At 44.7% G+C, this 20,804-nt stretch overlaps 3 protein-coding genes across 3 annotated transcripts; all 3 read right to left on the reverse strand.

The window, feature by feature from the left end:
• Positions 1-10,848: 10,848 nt before the first annotated feature.
• On the reverse strand, positions 10,849-12,489 carry LOC139786446 (interstitial collagenase-like). Its single transcript, XM_071725610.1, has one exon. It carries the CDS (start codon positions 12,487-12,489, stop codon positions 10,849-10,851), a length of 1,641 nt encoding a protein of 546 aa, XP_071581711.1.
• A 2,312-nt stretch (positions 12,490-14,801) lies between these two features.
• Positions 14,802-15,341, reverse strand: LOC139786447 (uncharacterized). The gene has a single exon (XM_071725611.1). It carries the CDS (start codon positions 15,339-15,341, stop codon positions 14,802-14,804), a length of 540 nt encoding a protein of 179 aa, XP_071581712.1.
• Positions 15,342-15,384: 43 nt separating this feature from the next.
• Positions 15,385-16,032, reverse strand: LOC139786448 (uncharacterized). Its single transcript, XM_071725612.1, has one exon. The coding sequence runs from the start codon at positions 16,030-16,032 to the stop codon at positions 15,385-15,387; it is 648 nt and encodes a 215-aa protein (XP_071581713.1).
• Positions 16,033-20,804: the final 4,772 nt, after the last annotated feature.

Below are 20,804 nucleotides of genomic sequence, written 5' to 3' on the forward strand. Positions count from 1 at the left end.
ATGCGCCGAAGAGCTCTTCGACGACCGGGCCCACCTGAACTTGTCGAATTGATCGACGCCCAGTACTTCGAGGGACCCCAGTAGGTTCCTCATGGAGGTCGAGGGGGACCCTTGTACGAGGACTACTTGAATCGAGAACGACCCCTAGCCGGTCCCCCAGCTCCGGCTGCGGTGGAGCGCGCTAATGTAAGGGCCTTCTTGCGGGCACGGATGGCTGGTCAGGGGCATGGTGCTCCCACTCACCGCGAGTGAAACATCAAGACACGAGCGAAAAAAAAAAATAAAAAAAAATAAAAAATAAAAATAAAAAAATCAATAAGTGGACTCTATTTAGATACTTTCATTAGTTATTGCTACACACATTTACTATAATAACACACTATACACACTTTTATACACAATTCTTTTCTCTCTCTTTTCGGACTTTATCATTTAGTTATGTATTCTTTTGTACTTAATATCATAAATCCAATAACACATACATTTATATACGTTCCATATACAATATTTTTTTTTATTATTATTGTTTACTTTATATATTATTGTAACGACATAATTATAAATACACGAATTTAAACTTAATTACTTACTCCACACATCTGCGCCTCACTACCACCTGCCGTAAAATAAGATAATAGAAATAAGTGACATTAATGCGAGCGATACAAAGGCAAAAGTAACATAAGTACATTATTCCATTTTATATTAATTCATACGTGGCAACATAACGTACCACGTATGACTTAAGGGAGAAGGTGTTACGTACGGAAATTTTATATTTTCGACGACGCACGTTAGAAATTTTGAACGCTTAAACGACGCACGCTAGGCTCGGAATTCCGAGCGAACGCTCAGTTTCCTGTAAATGTTTATCTTATCGGACGACCCTTGGAGGGCTGGGGGCCAGATGGGGCCCAAAACTACGCTTCTAGAATGTTCTAGAAGCTTCTAGAAAACCTCCCCCCTTAAGACGCAATGGAAATGGCGGGAATCTCGCGCGGGAGATTCCGGTCTTTTTCGGGTATAAATAGGGCGAAAAAACGCCGCGGAAAGCAGATAGTTCCGAGCTTCGGCTCTTTCCAGATAGTTCCGAGCTTCGGCTCCTTCCAGATAGTCCTGAACTTCAGCTCCTTACACACATTCCTTCGGCTCTAGCATTCAATTGCTCAGCCATTCCTTTGGCTCTAGCATTCAATTGCTCAGCCACATAGTCTTAGATCTAAATCATTTTCCTAAATCTCACTCAATTCCTTAAACTCAATCTTGGGACTTAGTCCCTGTACTTTTATATTTTAAGACTGCGCCTCACGCATAACTTGTACTAAATTTTAAGAATAAAGGTAAGATAAGTTTGAAAAGGAAAAGCTCAAAATCTGGAATCTCATCTCGTGTTAAAATTCTTAATCGATCACTTCTAAGATTCGACTCGCAGTTGTCGCTGACAAAGTGCGTGGCAATTGGTTCTGAGCGCTGACGAAGAGTGTGGCGAGCAGATACCCTTGCTGCCGAAAGCGTGGCGATTACGGGGTTGATCCTTGGAAATCATAATTAATTCCCGAAAGTGAATTTGGCCTTTACGCTGCCGATCTGAGCGCTGACGAAGAGTGTGGCGAGCAGAGTGTGGCGGATTGGCTTTTGAGCGCTGACGAAGAGTGTGGCGAGCTATAAAATTCATTTTCGAGGATTTGGGTTAGATGACGAAAAAGGGAGGTAGACGAACTCAAATTAAAAGGATTAGGTTCCAGATTAAAAAAGCAGTAATTTCTAATCAAGATCCTTTTCCCCTCCTCCAGCGATTACAACAACTACAAAACGCACCTACATTTAAACCTATTCCTGTCGACTTCGACATCGATTATCCCCATTATAATCAGATAAATAAAAGTGATCGGTACAAAATTTATAAACTCAGATATCTTTTCGGTCCCGAATAATAACAACAATAATAATAATAGCCTTCACACGACTTGTTCAAATCCCTGGTAAATTGCTTAAATGCATTGACCAAAAAACGGACGAACAACAAACAGAACGTGACAGAACGTGACACCTGTCATACCGACGAGATGCAGCGACTACGACCATGCCCTGCGGCCACATGCGCATGCTCAGTGGTCGCACGCGCATGCAAAGTGCGCCAATTTGAAACTAGTGTGCAAAGTAACAAGTAGAATTAAACAAATGAAACGCGCTAAAGTCATATGTGAAGTCGCAGACACGTGCAATAATGTGCAATATTTAACGTCGCCGGTGAAATACCACTACTTTCATCGTTTCCTTACTTACTCGGTTAGGCGGAGCGCGTGCCCCGAGGGCTTCGTGCCCCGGCGGTCACGGTGTTCTAGAGCCAAGCGTGTCAGAGTGGCGTGAGGCCTCGCGGCCGATCGCCGTTAATACTCCCGCGTGATCCGATTCGAGGACACTGCCAGGCGGGGAGTTTGACTGGGGCGGTACATCTGTCGAGCCTATACTCTGCCGTCAGCGGCAAGTGGGGCGGCAAGTGGGGCGGCCGCGCGGGGAGTCATCTCCGCGCGCCGCCACGAAGCCCTGACGAGTAGGAGGGTTGCGGCGGTGTGCCTCCCCTTCCCCCGCATAATTAAACTAAAGAAACTCCCAGCGTGAGACCTAACTGCTTGAATCGAGATGCTTGATTATTCTGTACGATTGATTCATTTAAAATTGGCGCAGTTTTACATACGCGTGCGGCTACTGAGCATGCGCATGTGGCCGCAGGGCATGGTCGTAGTCGCTGCATCTCGTCGGTATGACAGGAATCATAACCTGATTCTTGTCAACTTTAACGTTTAATATTTTGCGTCGCGGGGCAGAGCGACACTTTTTTCTGCCAGATTCGGTCGTTTCGTGCAAAAACGCGTCGAATGAGCCTAAATTCATCGTTTTTGTGCTGCTGTAGCTAAACTGAAGAATTACCATCAATTCTTCATATAATATAATTAAACGTTTAATAAAAGTATGTTATTGTTTATTAACTTTTGTCTTTTTATGACATAATAAATTTATAGAATGAATATTGCCGCTCAATTCACGCGGCTCTGCATCTTAGTGACGTTTTTAAAAGGACAGAAAAAAATGCGTGATATGATGGAGCGAGCGAGATAGTTATTTAAGACCGTCTTAAGTTCAATCTTAAGATGTTATGAACTAATCACAGAGCCGTATTAACGTCTTAAGACATTACTTAAAACGATCTTGAAGACTATGAATACCGGCCTAAGGATACAATATCAGTGTTCCTCACATTTTTCCTCTCGCTGCTCTCCTCCGCGATTTGTGGTATCACGTACGATATGCGCTAAAGCAAGCAAACTTGTAAAAAAGGCATGTCGATAGTGATCGCATTTATGAAACTTTGTCGCTTTTCCGCGATGCCGATTACTTCTCTTCGTACGCTTGCTTCGTGCAACTGTCATCGAATATTTTGGCAGTTGTGTATCGGGTTAAAAGTGTAATAGTAAGAGTATAATGCTAAGGCTAAGTAGCGCGTATACGAAGCGCGAGTCTGTGGTGCCTAGTAAAGTCTAAAATGTTATAATAATAATACTAAAATAATAATTTCTTAACTGCATATACGTTGCCTAAATTATTCACTTGAATAATTTTTATAAATTTTGTAAAAATTTACGTGCCTAAAAAATTAGAAAAAGCTGGGTTGCAACGGGCAACGTGCAGCGTTTTAGTCCGACGTCTCATTCGCTGCGCTACGCTTGCTATCCAATTTTCGTATATTCGGTAAAAAAAGCGCAACAAAATTTATTTAATTTAAATGTTATTTGTTTGTTTAATCAATTATTAAAAATTGAGAAAAATGTTATTTATATTTCTAGAACTTTGCTTTGATTCTCGTCCGTTTATTCCAAAACGAGATAGATAGCGTGGAGTATTATTCTTTCTTTTTTGTAGTATTAATAAGGATAATATACTTGTGTATATCTAGACACATGTATCTGACGCATATTTATTTATAGGAGAGAAGAGAAATTACAATTACTACAGATTGCAAATAAAGAAGTCATAACGGAAGAAAGAAATATCCATAGCAAAATATTAGTACAAACAAATGCAAATGCAGATATAGATGATAACACAATGCAGGTAGATAAAGATGAGCAAGCTCTTCATGATGTAATGATGCATAGCGAATTGGCTGCAATGAGTACTGAAATAGATGATGAAATAGATATACATGAAATAAGTAACATGCAGGTAGATAAAGATGAGCGAGCTCTACATGATGTCAGGATGCATGGCGAATTGGCTGTAATGAGTATTGAAATAGATGATGAAATAGATGTACATGAAAGTAAAATGCAGGTAGATAAAGATGAGCGAGCTCTTCAAGATGTCATGATGCGTGCCGAATTGGCTGCAATGGGTATTGAAATAGATGATGAGGAAGAAAAAGTGACACGCACGTTAAGCGATAATGAATTAGAAAGAATATTAGAAGATGACAGTGAGACTGAAGCAAATGACACATTTTTAACAGATAGCAATATAGATGCATTCTGTGTAAACGCTGGGAGTTTCCCAGGAAAATGTATCGTGGATTTTGAGTATGTTAATCAACAACTGCATGACAAATTTGACGAGCACTCTCGCGGAATAGAATGCCCTTTTCGCGATTTGACACTTATTGGTGCCCGTCAATACGGATTAAGAAATAAATTTTTTTACAAATGCCGAATGTGCAATTTTGAAAGCGCTGTGTGGAGTGAGCGATCCCCTGAGGAAAGTTTAGACGTAAATACAGGGGCTGTGGCCGGCGCTATATTAACTGGTGTAGGATACACACAATTACGAGAAAGTTGCGCTGCTATGAATATTAAATGTATGGGAAGAACAAAATATGAAACGTGTCATGAAAATATTGCCGAAGCATTCGCAAAAGCTGCTGAAGAAAGCATGAATGCTGCTGCAAAGGAAGAACGTGAATTAGCATTACAACGCAATGAAGTTAAAAATGGATAACCGCATATAGCAGTAGCATGTGATGGAAGCTGAATGAAGAGATCATACAGAACAGGACGGTATGATTCTTTATCAGGTGTAGGCACAATATGTGGTGCGCGAACAGGCAAAGTATTGCACATAGCTGTAAGAAATAAATATTGTGCAGTTTGTGTAAAAGCAGAGAAGCTAGAAAAAGAACCTGCAAATCATAAATGTTATAAAAATTGGGGCAGAGATTGCAGTTCAACAAGCATGGAAGCAGACGCAATCGTAGAAGGATTTAAGACAAGCATTGAAAAGCGCGGATTAATGTATTCCACCTTTATAGCAGACGGAGATAGCAGCGTATATAAAAAAATAATACAGGCCAATCCGTATCCCAATGTTTTCATTGAAAAAATTGAATGTCGGAATCACCTACTGCGCAATTTAGCAACAAAGATAAAAGAAATCGCAAAAACAAAAGGACGTTTTGGACAATTAAGAAATGTTATTGGCAATCGTGTACTTCAAATTCGAACAGCTGTGACAAAAGCTGTGCAGTACCGTAAGGAAGAGCAGAGCACAATGCAGCAAAAGATTGTGTCCTTAAAAATGGATTTAAATAATATTATAAGTCACGTTTTTGGCGAACATAATGAATGCGCACAGATAGGATACTTTTGCGATGGATCGCAGAAAGAAAACGAAGAGAATTATATTCCACAATTGAAAAAGTGTGGACTGTATGAAAAACTGCAGAATGCATTGAAATGTATTAGTTATAATGCCAAAAGTTTAATACAGGATAAAGACAGTAACAGAGTAGAAACATTTGACTCTGTTATATCCAAATGTACTGGTGGAAAAAGAATTAATTTCGGTCTAAGAGGATCGTACGAAACGCGTTGTAATGCTGCAGTAGTCGCCTTTAACGATAATGACCCCATAAGTCGCCTAAGCTGTATTCTGGGAACAAAACCAGGAGAAATAGCTGAGCAGTTTGAAAGTGACAAAAAACGAAGCGCACAAGCTGCACGTCCTACGAAAAAACGATCGACACCACAAAATAGAAAACGTGCAATGGCAGACAAAGATTATGGTCCGCAAGCTGATAAACCTGATGCAACATCAGACGAAATAGAATTAAGAAGAGCGCAACATATGCATATGCTGCAAGAATGGCAAATGAAGCGAGCAGCAATCTCCGCTTCTCACTTTGGACACATATGTAAGATGAGACCGACTACTTCTTGTGCATCAAGAGTTAAGGCGATAATATATCAACAAGAACTAAATGTGGAATTAGTGCAACATGGAACAAAAAACGAAGATGTTGCACGCGAAAGTATTGAAAATGCACTTAACATTAATATTAAACGTTGCGGATTATTTATAGATTCAGAAATACCATTTTTAGGCGCTTCGCCAGATGGATTAATAGATGATGATGGAATTGTGGAGATAAAGTGTCCTTACGCAGCACGATTCTTAACACCAGAAGAATTAGCTTAAGAACTTAACACCATTGCAGCAAATGTTTCGAATTTGCAGTCATTATATAAGAACGAAAAAGATAAGGAAATGAAACGCAGTCACATATATTATTATCAAGTACAAGGGCAATTACATATTACACAACGACAATATTGCATCTTCGCACTGTGGACACCATTGGGATTAAAAATGGAAAAGATTGACCTACTGACCTACGGTAATGAAATATTAATACACGTGTCTAAACGCAATTCTGACTTTAGAAATGTCTTTCTAGTATTCATACAATGTATCTCATGCAATAAAACACGCATATATATTAATAGTTAATTATTTCACAAAATTAATAAAAATCTTTAATAATGGCTCAAATTGAGTAAATGATGATTCGTTGGATTCGTTTTACTCCCAAGAACTTAAATCTATCGATAAAATATCAAATTTACATTAATTACGGATTTTGACCTTGACAGGTGCGTTTCTTTAATAATAAATGAAATTGAATTTAAATAGCATAGGAGGGTTTCTTACATCTCCCTGAACAAGAATCTATCGTAATATTATGAAAATATTCGATAATTAACAATTTCACGAAAAATAGTGAAAATCCGTAATTTTAGGAAAATTCAAGTTTTTTCTTCATAGGTGACTTTAGTTAGTCCCTCTGAACATGAATATGAAGTAAAAACATAAAAAAGTTAATTAATACGAGTTTTGACCCCGAATGGTCATTTCTTGAAATATTGTGAAAATTGCATAAGTCACGTCAGATTCTCTTTCCATGTGTCCCTACGAACACGTACATGTCGTCGAATGAGTGAGTCTCGATTACGCACATTACAAATCGGACACGACAATATTTCCCGATCGGACACATTCCCGATCGGACACGGTAACGATCGGACACGGTGTCGATCGGACACGGTGCCGATCAGGGGGTGCACACTCCCGTACTATTTTGTCGTGTAGCGTTTCAGCGCCATCTTATAGTTTTTCCTCGTGAAAATGGAACTACGTAGCAAGATGGCGTCATCCGTCGGTAAAAATGCGCAACGTTTTAGTATCCATAGGGCCAGTTTCACCATCTCCGATTAACGTGATCCTTCGAAACTCATTCTTTGTCTCTTTCGTAAGAAAGAGACAAAGAATGAGTTTCGAAGGATCACGTTAATCGGAGATGGTGAAACTGCCCTTACATTTATTATTAAAATAAAAAATTAAATTATTTTTAAAAAATATAATATATAAATATAGGATATTGAAATGAGTAAAAAAGTTATTATTTACGTTTTATAAATGTTTTTATTGTTGTTATACAACTCTGCGTGTAATAAAATTATAATACAATAATATTATTGGCCTATACTACTACTACGTTTACGCGAGCGTTACTTCTGTAGTAACTTACGATAATTTCTTCGCGTAAACGAGATTTTCTTTCGCGTAAACGGGATTTTGTAGTAACTTATGATAATTTACTCCGCGTAAACGAATGCATTCTCATAAGTTACTATAGAAGTAACGCTCGCGTAAACGTAGTACTAGTTTACATTCCATGTTTACATTCAAAGCCTGTGAGAATTGTATACGAAATAATAAATAGTGTAAAGGATCCAAATCGTTTCATTATTTCATATGCAATCCTGAATTGAACAAAATGGATAATTGTTGGATAATTTAAGATCGCTGTTTCACACATTTTCTTTATAAACAAATACGAAATGTGTGAAAGCAACAGAAAAAAGTAGATAGGCTATAGGGATTCTAAAACATGGTGTGTCTGTCGGGGCGCGGGGGAGGATGTGGAACGCGCGGGGGAATGCCGTAAGCGGTGGGCGAGGGGATAGCGTCGGCAGAGGGGCACCGCCTCACTTTCCGCCCTAGGGAGGAAAGCAGTCGTGACGAAGTATGATCACGCGTCTCGCGTGTGTCATCCAACGTCATAGGTGCCCCTCTGCCAACGCCATCCCCTCACCATACCGCTTACGGCATTTCCCGCGCGTTCCACATCCTCCCCCGCGCCCCGACAGACACTTTACGAATCTTTCCACAATTAGATTGTTAGTTTGAAGTTTGAATTTTTTTCCGAAAGCGTGAGAACGTCGATAGTCGTTGCTCGCGCGGTACGTTTATATTGAGAGATAAAGAGTGCCATGGACAGTCAACTCAAGGACAGTCAACTCAAAGATACGGAGGTTTTGATTTCGTTGTCTGACGAGCATCTGCAGGATCAGGTCGTAGAAGTCGAACTCACATCGACGGATATTGAGTTGGTCACTTTCACTTTGCTCGATCTGTTGCGCGAAGTTTGGAATTCTGAATGTCCGGCGTCGCGGAATTTAAGACTGTTGCTCGCAAGCGTCTCGAAGTACTTGACGACTACGAATCCGAAGCGAACCGATTGCAACGTACGTCGTATGCGCGAGGGTAGCAACATAAAGAGCGTGCTGACAGAGCTCCATAAAATTTGGCTGAAGGAAGGTCCTAAGAATCCTACCTGTACAGAGAATGAAATGTACAATTTCATTCGCGATCAACTTCCGCCGAAGTTGTATTCGTCATTAGTGAGTGACCTAATGACACAAGATACCTATTACGAATGGATTAACTATCACGACAGTTACGTCAATAGCTTATCCGTTGGTGCGGGAGGGGATATCCTCACCATGATTTCGACGGATCATTCGTACAGCATGGAGAAGCGGGTCGAGGAGGAGGCAGGAAGCGGCGGGCTCGACGCGTTATTCGACCTGACGGAGTCGGGTCGCGACCTCGAACGTATGCCGCAGCATATATCGAGGATGAAGGATCGACGGATGCTTACCGTGAGGTCGCCTGGCGAGATCGGATCGCAGTTGATCCGTTTGGACATCTTTGACGTGAAGGATATCGTGAACAAGGATAGGCGCGAATGGTGGAGATACGCGAAATTGCGATCTCAAATTTTGACCACTTTGTCGCGTACGGATCGCAAACGACAATTACTGAGCCAGTTTTTGGATCAAGCCGCGGATGATTTGAGGAAGATTCCTGGGGTTGTGAAGGAGACGAAGAACGTCGTCTATGAAAGCGGTCGGAGCGACGTTTGAAAAAAGATATATGTATTGTATATCACAAATATTTTTTTGTTACATATATAAATAAAGAAATACGCGTATGTGTGTATCTGGAGATGAATATATGTACATGTACCATATATCTGCATTCCCTACTCTACGCTGTTATGCAGTGATCGCGATAGCGATGAAGGGTGTCGATCAAAAGAAACATACATATAGATATAGAGAATATTGGTGGAAAAGAGGATAGGAAGTACAGTAACGGACGAAGTTTTGTCGGTTATTTTTTTTATTTATTTATTTTTAAAACTATACGAGGGTTACAACAATTTTTCTGTACTTTCAAAACACAGAGCGGTTAACTCGCAATCGACGATATCATTGCGATCGAAAAATTCGCTCTCGCGTATCGTTCTCGGGACGTTCGCGGGATCCGTCGTGGTGACCGCGATAGCGATGAAGCGCGTTAGCTTTGCGTCGATCATGCTGGTAATCGCGCGCAACGAGGTCACGAGGCGGGTGACGCAAAGGTCGAGGTTGAACATACGGAGCACGGCGTTTATCGAGACGATCAGACGAGTTGTGGGCGTTTCTAGGCGTAGGGTCGACAGATTATTAATCTTTCCAAATCGTAATTTTAGATTTCCGTTTTCGAAGCACATCGGTGGTGGAGCGCGCTCGTTCTTGCCGCGCTGCAGGTGGGACAACACCGCGCGGCTTTGATCGACGAGTTCCTTCCACGTTTCAGGCGAGAGCGCGATCTCTTTGCCATGGCAATCCCCTATGATGATGTGCACGTAGCAGGGGAGTACGGCTGTGATACCGACGTCTATGAATTTATATCCCGTTTTTGTTAATAGGTATCTTCTTTCCAGAATTCGTACCGGATGACGTTCGGCGTCGCGTTTCGAAGTACTGTCGTCGTCGTGACTGGAGAAAGAGAACAAAAAATTATTGTTATATATATATCGTAGGCGAGCGATACGGGATCGCCGCAAACTTACCACATTTTTTGTTTTTTCCGTGAGTCGACGTTGCCTCGAATTGAAAACGGAGTCTCTAATTCCGTCGATTGCTCGTTGGCTCTTCTTTTCTTTTTCACGCTACCGACGCCGTTCTCGAGATCATCGCCGGATTGACGCTGTTCGAAATATGGGGCGTGTAACGTCGAGCACATCTCTCTCTTTTTTTTCTTTTTTCTTCGTTGTCGCGGTGCGGATGACGGATCACGCGAGAATGAGTCGTTCGAGGGAAGTCAAGGCGGAATATAGTTTTGAAAAAATTATGAATCCCCCCCACCTTTCATTAATATTCTCAGGAGCGGATCGTAAAAAAAGGGTGGTTACGTCGAATCGTTCTGTTCTTCTTCCTCTTCTCTATTCGACGTCTCCTTCACGAACGCGTCAATTCGAACGAATCGACTCAATAGATCTCGCAGTTGCGTCATTAGTCCGTCTCTCGGGCAGGTAATACCGAGGATCCTCAGATCGAATTTGTCGGAAGCCGTTATGGTTTTCGTGAATTCGTTGAATCTGTAGAATCGGTTTTTACTGATGAAGTATAGATTACCGTCGATGTATCGAAAGGCCAACGATACGCTGTGAGGTATTCCCGGAAATATCATGTCAATGTGGTAGAACTTAACGATATTCATCGAACAATCGTCTATCTCACCCACAAAATTATCGTTGTATATGACGAAGGTTCGTCCTTCGTTCGTGTTCAGCACGGCGTTGATCTTTGCGTTCGCATCGGGAAGTCCGAGATCTGTGTAGGATCTCGGCCAAGATGACATTAACTTTACACGCGGATAAGTGATCATGTAGCTCATATTGCCCGCGAACAACATGATATTGCCCGAGGGCGTCTGATACGCGGCCGTTAGACGCGTAAAATTCTTAGGAAGAAATTTCATGTAGTTCGTCAATAGCAAGGGCTTCTTGTATGTTTTTCCGTCTATATCGATCGACCACATGTACCGATCGCGCGAGATGTACACTCGACCGTTCATTATCAGTACGGTATCCACGTTTCGCAAGGTGCACAGATCCGTCTCGACGTCTTTCGTAGTCGTCGCTATCGTTGTGGTAGTCGTCGTTGTCGTTGTGGTAGTCGTTGGTGTCGTCGTTGCTAGTTTTGGAATTTTAACGTTTTCTTTAGTGCCGTACAGGTGTTGAATGGAAAGAATGTCCTCTAGACTGAGTCGAACGGGGAACATATCATCAGGCACGAACGCGTACATCACCGAATCTTTGCGGAAGCTGTGCGCCAAGCCTAAAGAGTGACCGATCTCGTGCGTCAGCGTCTGAAGTAAATTGTACGTTCCCGGGGGATTCTTATTCAGCTGTATGTGCCACGTCTCCGCTTTGTCCACGTGCACCTCCGAGACGTAATTGGGTTCTCCGGTGGGAAAGAACGCGTGAGCTATTTCGCCATGGGGACCCCTAAATGAAGATGAACACAGTTCGTTTCGTAGGGAGTGTAGCATCGTGTGACGCCCTTCACGAAACGATATCAGAATATCGGGATTCAGCGAATTGCGCTCGAACGTCAATGACGAATTCGCTGCCCACAGATCGAACGCAGCTCGGGCCGTTTTCAAGATCCACTCGTTGGCCAGATGAAAGTTCCATTTGAGATGTTTCTTTGGCCATTTGTTTGAAAGCGGAGCGAACGTGCGTTCCGAAATGTCTTCGACGCCGCATCGCGGTTGACGCATTCGATTCAGCGTCTCTTCGTTTAATTCACCGTCGCCGGGTAGTTGGTAGACTTCTTGAAACAGCGAGATGGCTCGATGTAACTCCTGCGTAGTGTTGTCGGATGATGATGATGATGATGAAGAAAATCGTTGCACGCCGTCGTTATACAGATACCCATATTTTTGCAGATAAGGGATCACACTTTCATTCTCATCTTGAATCAAATTACAATTTACCGCAACGACGGTAATAATCGCGCACACAATTACGCGCGCGAATGACATTGCTGAGAGAGAAAGGGGCGGAAAAAAATGACCGGTGCGTTTTTCCATCAACTCTTCGAGAAAACGATAAGCGTCACCGCCCGACTGAGACTGACGTATCGGACGATGCGTTCCTATTTTTAACCATCGCCGCCGACCTCACCCGAAAGAAATTCACAAAAAAAATCTACAATTTTAGAGCTAGAGTCTAGACGTCTAGACGCTGACGGTTGCGACTTCCGGAGGTGACTAGCGGTCGCGACTTCCTCGCTAGCCGCTGCGACTTCCAGAGGTGGCGACTTCCTCGTTAGCGGCCGCGACTTCCAGTATATTATAACTAGATATGAGCAATCAATCATATACACGGCATACGCTGATCGGTGAATTTATACCGGGGAAAATTATCGTCGATTGAATCGTCATATGCAATCATCGCTGAATCATCGTTATTTGTTCCCAGTATAATCAAACATATTCAAATTTCATGTGATAATGTCTGAAAAGAACAAGTCACCGTATAATGATTTTTCTTTAATGAGTATATAAGGGGCTCTATTTTTTTACGAGCTACTATTCTTTAAGCAAAGTTCTTAACTATTCTTTAAACAAAGTTTTTCGAGATGGAGGATATAAAAGATTTGATAACAGGTTGCGATCTGATAAAAAAAGAAATGGAGGAGGCTTACCATCAAACATTAATAATGACGGCAAGCGCCAAGCGATTGCAAACGGAGGTTGAAAAGATAAAACGCAATACCCCGAATTGCCTTGAAGTGGAGTACTCTATGGAGGAGAAGATGAAATTGTTCGATCAGATGTAAGTGTAATAATTTTTTTATTTCTATTCGTTACATCATCATCACAATCAATCAGACGCGATAAAGCGATTAATGTTTCTCTAATTTTTTTCTATTAGAAATCAATGTGTATCATCAATATTGGACTTGCGTATTCGTTTGATAGATAGAACATTAATGGATATAAGAAAACGAGAATTCGAAGCACAAAGAATAAGCGAGAAATTTGACGATATGTCAAAAAACACTCGTGTTATTATATCTAAAGATGATGATGATGATACCGTCGCTTCCGGCAGCAGCAGCGACAACGTCGATTGAATTGCCATATGCGATCATCGCTGAATCGTCGTTATTTGTTCCCAGTATAATCAAACACATTCAAATTTCATTGCTTTAAGATACTGGTTTCTATGTATAATATAAGGAAAGTAATAAAGACAAAAAACAATTGTGAAAAAATATTATTGCGACTTCCTCGCTAGCGGCCGCGACTTCCAGAGGTGACGACGAGCGTCTACGTGAATCAGCGAAAAAAAAGATATCGTAATGATGAGAAGTTTCATTGTCAGTATGTTTGTAAGTTAATTATATATTATAACTAGATATGAACAATGAATCATAAACGCTGATCGGTGAATTTATACCGAGGAAAATTATCGTCGATTGAATCGTCATATGCAATCATCGTTAAATCGTCGTTATTTGTTCCCAGTATAATCAAACATATTCAAATTTCATGTGATAATATTTGAAAAAAGAATAAGTCACCGTATTATGATTTTTCTCTTTAATGCGAGATACGGATAAAACAATTTTCTCGACAAACAGCGCTACAGAGTGTCGAGACGCGCGCGACGTTCCGCCCACCAATCGTGTAACTTGCATACGTTCTCCATGGCACAATTCTTCGCGTGGCGTCCGCAGAGGAAAGATCGTATCGCACCGAGGGTCTCCAGTCGACCGATGTCCTCGTATTCAATGTCCATCGACTCGATTTTAACGTTAAATTCACCGATGGCATCGCCGAGAATCTCCTCCAGCCATCCTTTCTTTTCAGTGCCCTTCACGTAGATGAGCCTGAGCGTCTCGCAGTTCAGCCCGTCGCACACGGCGCGTCGAATGATTGTTCTCGCCCGAACGTAATTCACGTCTCCATCGTTCCATTTTAAACCATGATGATTCGCCGTCAACCAGCACGCCCGCGATTTTTCCGCTCTCGTTAGAAGATCCCACGTCATTGGCGCGCAAAACACTTGGTGAATCAGTTCCTTTCCGTTTCTGAGCACGGCCACTTCTTTAACCGTGAACTTATCGCGGATAACGAATCCCTGCAGATCCACGAATATTGGTACGTCGCGGTCGACGGGCATCGTCTGTCTCTCTCTCTCCACGGACAGTCGTTACCCCTCTGTTACGTCGCGACCGATGAACATCGTCTTTGTCTATGGGCAGTCGCTACTCCCTCTCTTTGAACTTATCGTTTATCGCGATTTCGTCAGACAAATAGATACGTTCTTCTTCTGTTTTTTTTCTTTACACAATTTTACGGACTATGTTAGTCAGCGGATTGTACTCGATCACGCGATCGTGGATGATGAGACAGTAGGCTGTCGTATTGGAATCTATATTACGTTTGCAATCAAACTCTATGCGAACGTCCACGGTGGCACTTTTGACCGATTCGTTCTGACGAGAACAGTCGATCACTACGAACGGGCCCCATTTGTCGAATTCTTCCATCGTTAGGAGCGCGCTCTCGCGCTCGCATCCGTAATACGACTTTCGAAATTTCATGTACATCTCGTACAGTATGGCTGTTCTACGCTTCTCAAAATCCAAGTTCATATCATCGTAGGGATAAAAATCTGAATTAAGGTACAGTTTTACATTGGTGAGATTACCGTCATCGAACTCGGAGGCGTGTTTCAATAAATTGTTAGACCTCCCGGTTTGCAGCGCGAAAATAACGTATCGCGGTTTCTCAAGTTGCGTCGCTGCTTTCACGGCCCACGAATGCCTGTTCGTGGTCTGCAGCAAAGGGTACTCGTACAAATCCCACGAGCGGAAGCCCATACTTAGGTATCGTCCGCTCTCCAACGTTCGTAAAAGGGACAATTTATTGATGTCGTTCAGCACCACGTGCGGCATTCGCCATTGCACTTTTCAACAGAGTAATCATAGGATTCTTGTGGCGTTCCGGTTTCGTGATGATGCAATTGGTGTCGTTTCGGGAACGTATCAGAATGAGTTCGTGTCGCGCGTTTATCACCACGCGTTTGTAATCTTCGCAAAAACCTAGGAGAACGTTAAGGGGTACGCAGAAATTGAAATCGCCGATTTTGGATCTCGAACGAGGTCCCACGTTTTCCTCGATCACAGTCCATCCCGCGTTTTGCAGCTTCTTGCTTCTCTCGGCGGTAAGCGACACGAAATTCTTGATCGAACTGGTTATTCCAACGTTTCTGTTCCTGTCGATCTCCACGCCGTTGAGTTCGTATCGAATCTCGTCGAACATAAACGCCACGCAATTGTTGTCCATCGTCGTATCCGAATCCTTTTCCGGAACGTCGTCGGAGAGTATCCCCTCGATGTACAGAAAACTTTCGCAGGGTAGAGTGTACAGATCCTGTTGCTGTATCGGAATTCGTATTTCGTCGCTGTGCCCGAACGTGGTATTTGCATATGGATTATAAGTGTGAGTCTCGATCTTGACGATTCGATCGTCGAAGATCGGTTCACCTCCGATACTCAGGATGTCAGCCATGATCGTTCCTTACGACGAATCCCAGAGATCGTAGAAAAGCGACGTTCGCAGCACTCAGTCCGTTTTTCTTTTTCTTCTTTTCTCTCACAATCAGTCTACGTGTTCCTTTCGTCGTTGGAGCGTCGAACGATAACGTTCGCGGTGCAATGGTAGATGTGGCTCTCGCGAATGACTCGTTCAAAACGAGCATCTTTCACGCACGCACATATCCGTCCCGATTTTTTTATTTATTTTATTTTATCTTCTGCGCCGCACGTGTAGTCGAACCGTTATCTCCTCCCCGCGGAAGTCGATCAATCGTCCAATTTGATCCACGACGCGCAACGTTATATCGGTGATACTCCGCGCGATGACCGGAAGGTAAATGATCTGCGTCGGAGTCTCCGACAGTTTATATCCCGGTGGAACGTTCGGCGCAAATTCGTGTATCGTGTGTGCCGGCTTGCCGTTGCTATAGGCTCCCGCGGTGACGTTACATTCCACACGAATGATATTCACGGGCATAATATTTACCGGTTCGTCGGACGCGTTCCATTTATTCGGCTCGAGTACGCGACGTGTCGAGAAACCTAACAAAGAGCCAATGTTGTTCGGTTTGGTGAAGTCAACACTATAGGCGCACTTGATCTCGCTTCTCATGGTATTCTCGTTAGCGCGCAAAATTACCGAGCGTTCGCTTTTTTCGTGGTCGTCATCGTTATCGTCCACGTATATGTAATCGTCTTTCTTCTTCTCGCTACCGTGCGAAGAAATCGTACGTTTCTTGCGTAGGATAGCCGTTCTCAGGTATCTACCTATAGCGTCCAGTTCGTACGATCCTTCTGGAATAGCGATCACGTCGTCGATGTCGAAGTAAAATCTGTTGTTCGTGGAGTCAATGTTCGGTATCGTGTTGTACGTCTCGAAATTCGCGAGACCTATCTCGTATTCGCCACCGCTCAGATCCAGAGCGGGAAAGTAGCTGGTCGAGAGAACGCTGCTTCTTACGGTTAGCGAGAGAGTTAGCGACATAGCGAAATTGTTTCTCCCCCCTTCTCATTGTCAGAGACGTTTCCAGTCGACACCTCGGAGGAACCGCAGGCACAATTGACCGCAGATGCTCTGATCGAACGTCTGATACGAACGACGGTTGTACACGATATTCACGTCACTCCCGAGATATCGTTCGAGTTCCTTCGGGGGTCGAAGATTTCCAAAACTGTCGAAGTAGATCGCGTTGTTCCCCCTCTTCGCATAGGCGACCCAGTGCGTACCCGAGCCCTCCGCGTCGTCCAGATTTACGATTCCGCTTTCGTCGCGACGCACCTTCGTCGGCAACGCGTCGCGCATAAACACGCCCCTAAAGAAAGGTATGCGCGAAAGGCGCGCGGACCGATTCAATTGCTCATTCGTTGTGACGTTGAACGGCGACAAATCGAGCGTCGTCGTAGTCAGTGTCTTTTTCGGCGAATTTTTTTTTACCCGTTCTCGTTCTTTTTCTGCTCGTTACGCCGCTACCGCGTTTGTACGGCGCGAGATATAGTCCGCGACCCTCCAACGCGCGATTGTGGCGTTGCAGTTCCTCGAGCTGACGTCGAGCGGCCTTGTTGTCGTTTACCGCCTTGGCCACGCCAGCCGCTCCACCAATCAGGGATCCGAGCGCCCCCAATATCGGTAGAAAAGGAAGGAGACCCCCGCGTTTCGCCACCGGGAGAATTTTCTTTCTCGTTGCCGCTCTCTTTTTCTTCCTCATGCCCATACCCATTTTCGTTTTTGCTTTCATAGCAGCCCATACAGCGGTCGCGGCAGCTCTCTCACCAAAGGTTGTGCCGCTCGCCGTAATACGCTCGCGCGCCTTTTCAGCTAGCGCTCGATCGGCGACGTGTCGATCGGCGAGATCGCCGCTTCGCGAATAAGCGATATCGTGCTCGCGACACGCCTCGTCCAACGGATTGATACCTCGATCACCGCGCGCTAGTCGCTTGGCGAGACGAGTACCCGGCCCGCAGAATTGATAGCCGGGTATGTGTAATTCAACGGGAAGCGCGCCTATCGCTCTGTTGAGAAGGCCATTGCCGACGCTTCGGGACGCTGCGCGCGACATGCACCGCAATCCCTTATGAGCGATGGTGGGCCGTCTATGTGCGTTCTCTGCCACGGGCGATTGTAATGTTCCAAACACGGACGACAGTCTCGTACGTCGGGATCCGTCCTCAGATGAACGGGCAATTTGTCCCACAGTCGATCGACGTAGTCGGAAAAATTGCGCAGCAGAAGGATCTTCGGCACGAATTGCAGTTGCTCGGCGGACAGATCGAGAACATCGCGTTTATCCGTCGGTAGGAGAAACATCGCGGCCACTGGGGGCGTAAACCGATCGAACGCACGTATAAATAGGGCGAGTGTACGCGCACGCGCGTAAACAATGCGATTCGTGAGACAACCGTCGACGATAGGAGTGTCGAATCTCGATTGCAAGACGCGACTGACGTCGGGTTTAACGTCGAGAGAGACGCGCCGGCACGGCCCTCTTTTTTACCGATTGCGATAGGGGCAAGTGTGCGCGCACGCGCGTAACAATGCGATTCGTGAGACAACCGTCGACGATAGGAGTGTCGAATCTCGATTGCAAGACGCGACTGACGTCGGATTTAACGTCGAGAGAGACGCGCCGGCACGGCCCTCTTTTTTACCGATTGCGATAGGGGCAAGTGTGCGCGCACGCGCGTAACAATGCGATTCGTGAGACAACCGTCGACGATAGGAGTGTCGAATCTCGATTGCAAGACGCGACTGACGTCGGATTTAACGTCGAGAGAGACGCGTCGGCACGGACCTCTTTTACCGATTGCGATACGTTGCGTCATCTGCGGCCCTTCCAACTGCGGTAAGACTAACGTGTTGTTAAGCCTACTGGAAAGTCCGCACGGTCTGCGTTTCGAGAACGTATACGTGTACTCGAAATCTCTGCATCAGCCGAAGTATCGTTACCTCGAGACACTGCTCGAATCGATGAACGAGATCGGTTATCGCGCGTTCTCCAACAATCGCGACTTCGTGCCGCCGAGCGAGGCGCTCCCCGATTCAATATTCGTGTTCGATGACGTAGCCTGCGACAAGCAGGACGCAATCAGGGAATACTTCGCTATGGGTCGACATTCGAATATCGATTGTTTCTATCTCTGTCAAACGTACGCCAAGATACCGAAGCACCTGATACGCGACAACGCGAATCTGTTGATCCTGTTTAGACAAGACAGGACTAATCTGAGACACGTGTACGACGATCACGTGAGCCCCGATATGTCGTATGAAGATTTCTGCGCGTTGTGCCGCGAGTGTTGGCGGCGGAGGTACGGTTTCGCGGTGATAGACAAGGACAGCGCACTACAAAACGGCAGATACAGACGGGGATTCAACGACTTCGCCGTACTGTAGAACGATCAGTAGCAGTCGAACGTTCCGAGAGCGATGAACGACGCGAGGGACACCACCGAACGAGAAAAGACCGCGCGACAGATCGCTAAAACGCGTGCGTCGATACGCAGAAAATACAGAGCGTTGAAAACCGGTAGGATGGAGAACGAGATCGCTCTCGAGAGACAATTCAAGCCAATCGTCGACCCGTTGAAACAATCGTCGAACATGCCGGGAAAAGCGAATCCAAAAATGACAATGTGGCGGCGACGAAAGAAATCGTCATTAAAAAGAAACGCGAGGATAGCGAAGATGACGACGACGACGAAGGAAATTCGTCCGAAAGATGATATCGAGACCTAAGAAGAGAAAAAAACAAACGAGCTCCGAGTCAGAAATGCTCCCGATCCATTCCACGCCTCTAGAACCGCGAAAATTATCGCTGTACGAGCAGATGGGGGAGGAGGAGGTTTTCGAGACCGACGCGTCACCGTTGCCCTCCCTCGAAACATCCGTAAGGGACATTCTACGAACGCCGCAGGGCCACGAGCAACTGCACAGTCAATTGGGTCCGTTGGGTCGAAGATACATAGGCGCTCTTCTAAGCGGAGACGCAAAAAATGAAATCGATCACGTTTACGGTGTGTACTTCGGGAATGACGGCACGATGCTCGGCGACAAACGGTTCGACGTGAACGTGGACGATTCCGTGATCGTGGACGGAGGGAGATACGGGGCACGCCCGGCTTGTACGAATTAAATCTTCAAGAGGTATTCCCGATGACGCAATTTACACCGAGGACTGACGTGCAAAGTACAAAAATCTACTGTTGGCGACAAACGCTTACAGACGCGGTCACAGTGCTCTAAATCCCATCATGGGTAACAGGGGACAAAAATACAGACACATCATCGCTCCGTTGATACCGCGCGAAAGGATCGGTAGTAATAGAAAGGGCGCTGGCGTGACCAGATACCGTCGATCATGAAATTGAACGACAATACAAAAGATTACGTTTATTGGGACGATCCTAACGATTGGTGGATCGTCTGCGATTGCTCGAGGCCTCTAGTCGAGCGGGCACGACGCGCACGTAACGAGATTCAGTCGATAACGAGGAGCTTCGCGAGATCGGATTGATTATAAATTGAACTGTCGCGTCGACCGCGACGGCAGTGCGATCTCGACGAGATCGGCGCAATGTCGGTGAAACAAATTCGGAATGTCTCTGAGGAAACGCGGCGACGGCGGTGGATTCGCAACGGAAAGATCGCGATTCTCGATCGACTCCCTGCGAAACTACGTGCGAGAACAGCGCGCTCTGCTTGAACGGGATTCCTACGACGCTAGGGAGCGCAAGCTACGACGTCTAGCC

This window comes from Temnothorax nylanderi, unplaced genomic scaffold, assembly GCF_030848795.1.
Source record: "Temnothorax nylanderi isolate EJ_2023f unplaced genomic scaffold, tnyl_v1.0 TNYL_tig1037_pilon, whole genome shotgun sequence".
Taxonomy (NCBI): Eukaryota; Metazoa; Arthropoda; class Insecta; order Hymenoptera; family Formicidae; genus Temnothorax; species Temnothorax nylanderi.

Excerpts from the sequence above, each read along its gene's own strand:
- LOC139786446 (XM_071725610.1), bottom strand. The coding sequence starts at position 12,489 with ATGTCATTCGCGCGCGTAATTGTGTGCGCGATTATTACCGTCGTTGCG.
- LOC139786447 (XM_071725611.1), bottom strand. The coding sequence starts at position 15,341 with ATGGGCTTCCGCTCGTGGGATTTGTACGAGTACCCTTTGCTGCAGACC.
- LOC139786448 (XM_071725612.1), bottom strand. The coding sequence starts at position 16,032 with ATGGCTGACATCCTGAGTATCGGAGGTGAACCGATCTTCGACGATCGA.